The sequence below is a fragment of the Patiria miniata genome, unplaced genomic scaffold (assembly GCF_015706575.1).
Source record: "Patiria miniata isolate m_02_andy unplaced genomic scaffold, ASM1570657v1 HiC_scaffold_13, whole genome shotgun sequence".
Classification (NCBI taxonomy): Eukaryota; Metazoa; Echinodermata; class Asteroidea; order Valvatida; family Asterinidae; genus Patiria; species Patiria miniata.
In genome coordinates, this window is record NW_024037051.1 from 8,303,583 (window position 1) to 8,315,399 (window position 11,817).

The 11,817-nt window shown below is 38.3% G+C and overlaps 1 protein-coding gene across 1 annotated transcript in view; it reads left to right on the forward strand.

Annotated features, from left to right (window-relative positions):
* LOC119721553 overlaps positions 1-3,397 on the forward strand; it is a 35,075-nt gene extending 31,678 nt beyond the window's left edge. The window contains exon 26 of the mRNA XM_038191633.1: positions 325-3,397. Coding sequence (XP_038047561.1) covers positions 325-1,495 — 1,171 coding nt within the window. The 3' untranslated portion in view covers positions 1,496-3,397. The remainder of the gene's footprint in view (positions 1-324) is intronic.
* Positions 3,398-11,817: the final 8,420 nt, after the last annotated feature.

Below are 11,817 nucleotides of genomic sequence, written 5' to 3' on the forward strand. Positions count from 1 at the left end.
GAAAAGTAGCTATTTTAAGATAACGATCCCTCCGCAACATGGCAAAGTACCGCCACTCTCGAGCCATATTGCATCCAAACTGCTCAGAATGGGCAGCCCCAAGTCTAAGCCAGAGGTTCATTGCCATATCTCTTCAATTGCCCGATTTTATGGCTCTCAGAACTCTCTAATATAGAATATTTTTAGTGTATAACTTTTATTTTTGAGCTCGGCGGAAGGATTTAGGCCTATTTACCGATGTGCACCCCTACTAGTTCCCTGTTGACCAGGTGTTTCGTGACAAGATATAAAAGCCTTTTGATTTCAATTCTTTTCGCTTTATAGGTACGTTGACGACTACCGTTTATGCTGTGATTTAGCCGAGTTGGAACATTTCTCGGTTGAAGAAGACTGCCGTACTACCGAGTTGCAACCACCACTGAACCTGTGCGGAAGTCTTTTGCAGAACCACGTGTTGCGGGTGGCATTGTGGGTATTGGGGTTGAGCGCCCTCTTTGGTAATGTAGTGGTTATCATTTGGAGGATTAAAGGCGCAGGTGGTAGAGGAGGTAAGAAGACACATTCATTTATGGTGTTGAATCTGGCAATTTCGGATTTCATGATGGGTGTGTACATGCTAATGATAGCAGGTGCTGATCTTTCTTATGGCGAGGCATACTTCCGTACTGCTACCGTCTGGCGATCCAGTGTGGTGTGTAAGATAGCTGGGGTGATATCGGTCTTGTCCAGTGAGGCGTCGGTGTTTTTCGTGACACTCATCAGCATCGATTGCTTCCTGTGCATTGTGTTTCCATTCAGTGGTATCCACCTCCGGGACAGATCGACAAAAATTGTGGTATGTTCACTTTGGTTTGTGGCTGTTTGCTTGAGCGTTGTTCCCACATTCTCTGTTCGACCAGATTCTGATTTGTATGGACTCTCTGATGTCTGCATAGGACTACCTTTCACCACCAAAGCGGCCGGGGCTGACAGCATCCAAGCTGAATTGAACACCAACAATCCCCTAGGAAGCCAACAACTTACTCTTAATGTTGGTACTGACAAGAAACCCGCCTGGATCCTGTCCGTGGTTCTGTTTCTCGGCGTCAATCTGGTTTGCTTCTTGGTCGTCTTTTGTTGCTACGTTGCCATATTTGTCAGTGTTAAAAGGTCGAGTAAGCTGGTAAGAAAGAGCGCTCACCGAAACCGCGAAATCAAAATGGCCGTCAAGATGGCGGTGATCGTAGGTACGGATTTCGCTTGCTGGATGCCGGTGATCATCATGGGAATTCTCTCTCAGACTAACACGATTGAAATAGGAGCCGATATGTATGGTTGGATTGTTGTATTTATCTTACCAATCAACTCCTCACTTAATCCGTACCTGTACACGATTTACTCGGCTTGCACGCCTGGACCCACTAGCAATAGTAACTCTGTAGACAAACCCGACAAAAAGAATCGGAACACACGCTCGGTCGAAACATTGGATGTCTCAATGTCTGAACTCAAATAAAAATATGCAGACGCTATGTGACATGTTCAGAATTTTGACGTAAATGACAGTTTAGTGTTCAAAGTCTCATGTAGTATCGTTGTAATCGTAAAGAGTACATACTTGGACTAAAAATCATGATGTTTGGAATAAATTTTATGTCAAAATAAATCGTACTAAAATCACACAACATAGCAATTTAATTAAACATACATACAGTTAGTGGCAATGTTTAGGATGTACATGTACAGTCTACATATATTTCTGACATTGATTGTTTGTATTGATATTTTACTATAAACCAGTAAAATATCTTAATTTAAATGATGCAATCAAGAAAAGAGAAATCAAGTCATTTAAAAAACAATGCTCAAACTGCAAGATGCAAGGAAATTCAAGCACGATGAGGAAACGTTTTGAAGTACAGTGTATTGTGCATGTAAATTTGAGAGTTATCGCTGCATATATTTCTATGATGGCATGTTTTCAATTTTGTGTACCCTCTTAATCTGTTTTGTGGAATTTATGTATATAACCAGTACCTTTTAAAGTTGAATTAGTAGTCAAATGTTAAAACTGGGATTGAACCCATCAACTAGATTCGAGAGACTGTTTCAAAGCAAACCCCGTGAAAAACACACGCAGTTTTCTACTGAAATTTTAAGAACCTCTACTCGAGAGTCAAAACTCTGGAAAAAAATCTGAATGGTAACAATCATTCTTGCCGGAGATGATGTGTTTCAATGGGTTTGTTTCTGTCATTTTGTGAATTCAAATACTTATACAGCTTTCGGAAGACTAGAATATTACCTTATTTGTATTTCGCACACTTTTCTATCATCATTTTGTGACCTACTATGATAGTAAAGTATGAAAATTGGTGTTTATATTTGTTAGTGTTTATGCAATTGCCTGTATGCCAACTGTTAAGTAATTCTTTAAAGCATTTAAAGCATCTTAACTCAGTAGTTGCAGAGCTTATTCCAATGACAAGATCCAATATATTCTTCTTGAAAAGACTATTACTCTGTTTCGGTGGCCTCCGCTAAAAAAAAGTGCAAAGATTTAGATTGCGAGGTATCATTTTGTATGCATATTCGCCCTAAACAAGACTAAGAGCCACTCCAGGTACAGGCTACAATATAAATTAAAAGAAGAGTACATGTAGTTACTCAGCTCAGTTAACTGAAGGTGGGAATTAATATTCCTCTTGAAACAGGACGGATGGTAGGTGGAGAAAAACATGCATTAATCAAGGATTTCCATTGAGATGCAGCACATGGTAAAAAGCTATTGGAATATCCCTTTGTTCTTTTTAGTACATCTGTGTATTGCTACAGTATGGATGAGAACAGGCAGAGTGCCGAGTTTGGACAGAACAGTGGAGTAGTGACCATGAAAATATCTGCTTCATGAAATGTATAATACTGAATAAAATGAATTAGTCAAGAGTGTTATTATGCCTTTACGTATAATGTACAGGGTTATAGCAAAAAATTAAAAGAAGAGTAGGTACTCAGGAAGGCGGAAGGTAGGAATTAACATTCTTCTTGAAACAGGACAGATCATAGGTTGGAGGGAAACAAGCACCAGGCAAGGAATTCCAAAGAGATGCAGCACGTGAGAAAAAGCTATTGGAATATCCTGTTGTTCTTTTTAGTACATCTGTGTACTGCTACAGTATGGATGAGAATAGGCAGAGTGCCGAGTTTCTCTCTCAAATACTCTGATTGGATGAACTTGGTTTGACAGACCAGAGCAGAGATCATGAAAATATCTGTTAAAAAATGGAGTGTTATTATTGTAAACATGTATATCTTTAATTGACTAAAATATTTATTCATGTTTTTAGCTGATCTTCATCTTTCAATCTTACATGTACTTTTCATTATTGACAGTTCATAAACGCAAATTATGTATGAAGAATGTGTTATTATCATTATTTACAGAAAGTCCTTTTTCTTCTGTGTAATACAAACGGTAAAGCTAAGCACCATCAATCCATAATATACGATGAAACGTGTTCTACGAACGCCCATAGGGGCCGTCCTCTCTTTTGGCGTCTCGATCATCACCGACCGACAGGTGTATAGATATCAGAGTTGTAATGACTCGAGTCAATGACTCGACTCGAGTCCGACTCGAGTCACGATTTTTGGTGACTCGACTCGACTCGAGTCCCTAAGGGCAAATGACTCGACTCGAGTCACTGCGAGCAAATGACTCGACTCGACTCGAGTCCCTCATCAGAATGACTCGACTCGACTCGATGAAGGCTAATGAGACTCAACCCCAAAAATAAAAGCAAAACTTTGCGGAAATATTTGCAATGACTTACCCCGGTACCGGTTTTTGTTCACGTCACGTTAGAATGTTCGCGAATAATAGGGACCATTAGAAAACCGTGCAGGTACGGGATGCGTGTGCGTATTATGACGTCATGCGACGTTTGCGTATCGCGTACGTGCATCGTTGCTGAGAGGATTAGATTTTTGTGACGAACGGACATACGGGAGGGCGTCCTCCTCTGTTGATGACGAACAGCTGTGGTGCGTTTCATAAAACTTCCCGACTAATCTGATCCTGCCAAAATCAATCTTATCTCCAAAGCAAACCCTGAAATTTACAATTAAACTATGTCCCTTGCAAAAAGAAATTTTAGTCCGAATCAAACTTAACTTTACACTTGATCCGAATCAATTGTAGCAATAAAACAATCAATCTTAAATGTAATTTTTGGTGGGGAAAATGTTTTAAAAATTAACATTCTGCCAGAGTGAGTGAAATCGCTGCGACTTATCATGGGTTTTTTCTGCTGCTTTTGATGCAGAATCCTTGTGCTTTGCAACGGGAGAGAGTCTTTAGGGACAGGAAGAACTATTTTGATGCATAGGATGACAATGAAGGTGAAAATGATGCTACTGAAGCACTTAACGGGGGCGCTGCCAGGGGCCAAAATAATTCATCACATTTCAGTGAACGTTTGACCTCATGTATGGATAAGACCTCTGCAATTTTATTCTTTAAATATGAAAATAATTTACACATCTACAAATACAATGACATGTATATTTCACGAAGACAACACTTCAACACTCATTGAACTTAACTGATGCAAAAAAAGGTATTTTTTTGAATAAACATTTCATAGACTTACAGGTACTTGATTTTTGGTAAAATGTTGCCGAATTTGAGTTTTGCAGACAATGTGGGCCTTATTCACGAGTTGGCAATTTTTGTCGAGTTCCTTGAATGTATTTTATCAATTGTTAACAGTTGAATGGGATGGCGCCAGACTAATTATGCAGGCACAAAATATGACTTTAAATATAGGGGAATGTTTAATTACAAATTCTAAATTATTCATTGAAGCAGACTGGAATTTATTATACGTTAAGTTGCTTTCATTCTCTTCGCAAGTTCCAAAAATTAAGATTTTACCTAACTTTCAATGCAATATGGCCGACTCGTGAATAAGGCCCATAATGCCCAATGAAAACATAACTTCCACACCCATCTTTTCAAATGAAAAGTCCCTTTTGAAAATGAACAAACTTTTAATGAAGAAATTAACATTAAATGTGCAAATGTGCAGGAACAATTATTATTTGAAACATGCTTGCCACTTAAAATATTACTCCAATTCCATTCAATGTCTTTGATTTTGTTCGTGAATTTAAGTTATTCATTTAAATAAATAAAGACCGCGTTAATTTGCATAGATGGAAGACACTCCAAGATGTCTTTCTGGACAGCCCAATTTGGTTTCATTAGTGCAACTTGGACTTCTCAATTTGCAACAGCTCCTCCTCCACTTCGAGTTCTTATTTTGTAGCCTCGACAAAAAACTGTCTTGTACATTAAAGTAACGCACAAGGTGTACAATAAGTCAATAGGCCTACATGCAACTTCTTTGTCACCAACCAACTGCAAAAGAGACCCGTCTCTGTCTCTTGTCCTGAGACTCCATCACTGTCTGCAGTGCCAAGGCATCTATGACTAGTTCAAATGTTTCCTATGCTGGTATGGATCCTCCTATCCTGGTAAGAGACAAGTTCAGAATAGGAAATGAGGTGGATTTCTGGAGAAAGGCATTGGTCTCTATTGAGTAACAGTTGACCAAACGTACAATTTATTTGTAGAGGTCAACACAATTACAACAAAAAGAAAGGTGATTTTTTTCACTAAGTGATTTCAAACCTTCTTGTAAGAGCCACAAACCTAAAAGAAATGAAAACATATCGCGCTGACATTTAATCACCACATTTGTTCAAAGCCTAATTAAGAAAATCCTGTCTATTGTCAGGCAGAAGAAAACCAGTTTGAGGTCTTGGATTACCTGCAGCCTGAGTCTGGACCTTCAAATCATTACATTCCTTTCTATTAGCCATCCAGTCTCTTGTCGGTGGTCCTCCGACTACTCTGATCAACTTGGCTGGTTACAGCGATTTTGCTCCTAGTTTATTAATAACCCTAACACTTCAGCTATTTTTTGGCATGTGTTGCAGTAAAAGAGCAATAAAAATATCAAATATAATCTGCTCACAAGATCTCGTACTGTAAATACCAGAAACATTTTTTTGCCATGCAATATTGCAATTTAACATTTTGAGTCGTGAGGGAACATTCATAGAGTTGTATATTTGTGGCCTTTTGTTGTTTCTGGCACTCTACACTGTCTTTTTGAACTGATTCATTCAACCTGGCATCATGTTCATTACATTGTTTAACATAATTATGCCACATGTAGTCCCATATGCTGGGAGAGACAGCCTCCCAACCTAACACATTTCTGGTCCTACTTTTTCTAAATACATTTTCAAGGAACACAAAGCATTCTGTATTTGCAGTAATATTCAGACATGCAATCAGGATATAAGATTCTTACAGTCTGGCACAGAATTGTTTGGCAGTTCACAACAGAATTAGAGGTATTCTAAAAGCTAAGACTTTTGACTCTAAGTCAGTTTTAAACTGACGTAGAGTCAAAAGTCTTAGCTTTACCTGTAGCCATTTTCTTTGCTTGCACCTGACGTATGTCAGTCCATTGTCTGGCCTGTGGACCACCAGCCACTCTTTCAGCACCAGCATTTCTTCTTCCTTGCCTCAACCTTTCAAGTAATGAAAACAAATTATTTGGGTGAATGCCATAAGGACCACAGCATTCAATGTATGATTTATCTTAAAACAATACTAGCCACAGAGTTTTGTATAGAGACACAACATCATAAAGGAGCCAATTAAGATTCTTGCTAAAATGCACATTGTTAAACCATGGAGGTATTTCTATCTCCATGGTTAAACAAACATTAAAACAAGCCTCCTTGTCCACTTAATTATGAACTAATTGATTAATTAATCAAAATGGATATTTATTCACTGATTTAATTTTTATTTAATTCTTTTGGCCATCCATACACCCTCTGGACGACACACTAAACAAACACAACTATTCAATTGTACATAGAGAAGTAATTGGAATTATTTGTTACCCAAATAAACTTATTTTACCTTCATGGAGAATGAGGTTGTCCCAGATTCGAATCCCAACTGGGCCATTATGTGGATCAGGGTATTCAGTCCCTGCTTGATTCCACGGGTTTTCCCTAGAATGTCATTGCGGGGTTTTCCTCCCACCACTAAAATTGGAATTTCCTTCTATATCCTCTACCATGCCAACAGACCCAACTGGAAATAAGTTGAGTTAGCCTACTGCCACATACATGACATAGGTTATCCCAGCCACTTGTCAAATAATACATACTACTACCTACATGATGTAGGTGTGTATAAGTTGCAAATCGCGGAAGTGACCGTCAGGTTGCAACATTTTTTTTACAAATAATTTGACTTCAGCATGTCCAGACAGTTTGTATAAACAGGGGCCCTACACTACACATTCGCATTTTTTTTTTTAAATAGGGGGCCTATATTTTACTTTAGTGACAGAAGCCCTTTGCCTTTGTAACATGAGCTTACACAGGCACTTCAGATATATGTAGGGTTTTTTTCACACACAGAGTTGACCATAATTTATAGTTCACGACGAAGCAGGCCATGCTGGTTAGTTATATCATCATCATGGAGCTATCAAACACGGCGATCATGAAGTGTAGGCCCCTGTTTTGTTTGATCAAATAAGTTAATAAGGGTTAAAAAAAAAAAATGGGGGGGGGGGGCTCAAAAATCACCTTTACAATCAAAAGCAGACTTTTCTCAATTCTAATGACACCCATGTAACCAGGTCGGGTTTCAGTACTTACTTTTACCCGACTGGTTCCTTACTCCAGCATTCATTTCATAACTTCTTAACTTCGTGTTTGTGTCGATTCACATGTGAGCACCCATTGCGATCATGCTTTTTGCCTAGCGCCCTCTCGCGGCCAACTAACCTTTTTTTTTGCACAGCGCGCGCCGCCTAGAATTTTGCTCAACTATGCAAAGAGCGTAGCGAGCAGGCGAGTTTAACATTCCACGCGCTTTGTTCAAATTAGATAGCTGACATTCCGGGCGTTTCGGTTAGTTTTCTTGTAAGGCTAGCTGCGGAATACTTTGATTTCGATCCAAAACCTTGTTGCGTTCAAACCATCATTTTGCGAGCTCTTACACTCTCCACTTTTATCTGCAAATTTTGAGTGAGGCTCCCTGATAGCAGTAACATATTTTCGTCTATTTTAACTGCTGATCTTCGATTTTGACATCGGACACCGGAGAAGGCATGAACGTAGATCATCCCAAGTGGTGAGTAAATCCCTTGTCTGATATTTCACTTTTTATGCCTAAAACCTTTTTATGCCTGAATCTTTTTATGCCATCATTTATGCAACATTCTGGTCTTTTGTATGCTTTGTTTATTGCCAGAAATTAAGGCCGTCAAAACGGACACGGCCGGAAATTTGTCTTGTGATCACGACTGATTAGTAACTTTAGAAATCAATCTGTCGTCGTGATTTGCAAGTATTTTTGAGAATCAGTTTTTTCCCTAATGATTCTCTATCTAATTCCTGCATGAGTGGCATGGCAAAAAGAATTTTCTGTTGATTATATTTTATACTTTGAACATTTCGTGTAAACACCGTCGATTTATTTAAACACAATTTCCTACTATTTTAATATGTTTTCGGCAATTTCGGAAAACAATGTTATCAGGTACTTTATTTTTGTGAATCTCAATTTTTCCTTTTGAAACAAAAACAAATTGGTAACTTCTGAGCAACACGAGTATGCAAACTTTAACTTAAATTTTAGTGTTGCTATAATATTTATGTTCACATTTATCATTTGAAATAGACTTTCCCATTTTCCCAAAACTATCGGTTATTTGGGAATTTGTTATTAAGGCATGGTATATATTCTTACTTCATTATTCTCAGACAACACACAAAACCACACAGTGAGAGTTGATTTGACTTTTCTGGCATAGATTTTTTGAGCCGCTAATTTATTTCTCCTCGGTCAATGTTTAACTGTATTAAATGTCCGTAAATACGTTAACAAGCTATAACATACCAATAATTACCTATTTGCTAAAAGATATTTGCCTTAGAAACATTTTAAACAAGCTAAAAACGGGGCACGCTTGCCCCAAATACTTGCCATGCTTGGCATCACTGGGCCCGAAAACTTGGCACGCTTGCCAACCATTCACTAGCCCCACCAGAACAAGTGGATGCTAGCCAAAGTGTTTTGTCACATGACTTAAGTATTTGTCACGTGACTTTAGTATTTATATGCCTATATTACTCAAGAAGTTATTTGTAGTTAAAGCACACCGATTTGGTCCACCGCTCGTAGATACGGTTGGCATGCCCCATCAGTACAAATGGGTGCTTGGCGTACTTTTTTACAAAGATTAAACACAACTTGTTAAATGTTTAACGTCCAAATTCAAAGGTTTTACTTAAGAACTATTCACCCAACTTGTTTATTTAGTTTGAATTGAGGCACTGCCCGTCGCTCCCAGCCAACTTCGCCCATTTATAAAAGTATAAAAGTATGGTGGTTGAAGGGGAGGAGGTGGGTTTATTTTTGTTGTTGCGGTCTCAAAAAGCTACGCCGAACTGGCCTTTCATCCACGGCGTGCACGTAGTGCGTCTGTGCGCGCGCGTGGACTTATCACATTTGTATCAATATTTATATCTCCCTTGGAAGTTACATCAACTTCTGCCTATGAACAGCACTTTTGGCTTGATGCCAGCAATGGATGGCCAGCTGCAATTTGGGCAATCAAAATGTTTACTAATTCCATACCATAGCAACCATCCGCTGATTAACAGAGAGTTTGAAACTCAGCCAGCCGTGTGTTCGTGGAGAATAATGTATTTTATCTTTCAGTGATAAAATGAATTATTCTCAGACAACACACAAAACCACACAGTGAGAGTTGATTTGACTTTTCTGGCATAGATTTTTTGAGCCGCTAATTTATTTCTCCTCGGTCAATGTTTAACTGTATTAAATGTCCGTAAATACGTTAACAAGCTATAACATACCAATAATTACCTATTTGCTAAAAGATATTTGCCTTAGAAACATTTTAAACAAGCTAAAAACGGGGCACGCTTGCCCCAAATACTTGCCATGCTTGGCATCACTGGGCCCGAAAACTTGGCACGCTTGCCAACCATTCACTAGCCCCACCAGAACAAGTGGATGCTAGCCAAAGTGTTTTGTCACATGACTTAAGTATTTGTCACGTGACTTTAGTATTTATATGCCTATATTACTCAAGAAGTTATTTGTAGTTAAAGCACACCGATTTGGTCCACCGCTCGTAGATACGGTTGGCATGCCCCATCAGTACAAATGGGTGCTTGGCGTACTTTTTTACAAAGATTAAACACAACTTGTTAAATGTTTAACGTCCAAATTCAAAGGTTTTACTTAAGAACTATTCACCCAACTTGTTTATTTAGTTTGAATTGAGGCACTGCCCGTCGCTCCCAGCCAACTTTGCCAAACGCGCGACGCGCGCCCCATGGGACGACAGGCAGTACCCTCACACCCTTACCCCGAAGAGTAGAACCCCAAAAGAGAAAGACTGAACGAAACAAATACTAGCGCCAGGGCCCTACTGGAGTTGTGTATAACTATTACCAACTGAGGATAGAGTGCGAACTGCTACCATTTCTTTTTTTTTTTTTTAAAGAGTTAATGTTGCAAACATCATTAATGCTGTAACCTCATCGGCATGCTTGCCACAAATCTTAGGCACTCTTCCTAAACCACACAAGCTGCCTCTTTGAAATTTTTGAAAATTAAACATGCATTATAATAATACACATTACAAAGTCAGGTATTATAATCATACGCCACAACTTGATCATTGGATAACGTTGTCAAAAGAGGTAAAACTAATTACAAATGTTGATTAAATGCTTTTATATATTTCTCAAACCAATCCTGATCGATATAGATTCAATTGATACAAAGGGGGAAATGTTAGTGTCTACCTTCTAAGCTGGCCTACAAAGTGGCAAAACCATTCGTGGACAAAAAGAGGACGAAATGTACTATTCTCCCGTGGGTAGATCTAATATAAATCAGTAAGGGGAAATATCCCCAACATATCAACCTCCTATTGTGAGTATCACTAACGTGAACTAAACAAATTAGCTATGATTGCTCCTGAAAAAGGTGAAAAAGCCAGTACGAAACCCATCCTGGTGGAAAAGATCGAAAAAATTCCCTTCCGGCCCCCAAATAGGCGACCAAGTTTTCTTTGTAGTTTTTGGAGCAAAATTATCTGGAGGCATAAAGATTTTTTTTTTTTTTTTTTTAACTTTTTAATTGTTTATGTTAACTTCCAAAACTACAATTATTACTTAAATCCCCTTAAAACAATGAACTTGTTGAAGTAGCCGTTATTAAATGTAAACGGTCAATGTATAGCTATAGCTAGTCATTCAAACTGTTACCTGAAGATAAGTATTCCGTGTTCAATATAAAATACAGTACAAAATAGCCAGGACTATGTACAACCTACAACCCAATAAAATGACATCAAAAGCATGAATGCAATTTAGAAAATTCCAAGTTGTAATTTACTTAGCAATATTCATTTCATGTCAAGAAATGTTTCTAACCAGCTTTATCTGTTTCTTGTTTTTGAAGCCCAATTTTCTTTTCTTTTTTGAAAAATCATAACCAGCAGGAGGCTTAAGTACGGTGCATCAACGTTAACATGACAATGGGAAATATTATTACACTTACAGGTAGGCCTACATATGAATAGTACAATTGGGCTGCTAAAGATCTGCGTCAAGCACGTAAACGCGCAACGTGTGGTTAAATGTATGTGTCTACGGATCATATAACTTAGCGTACACTTTATGTTGTATTAT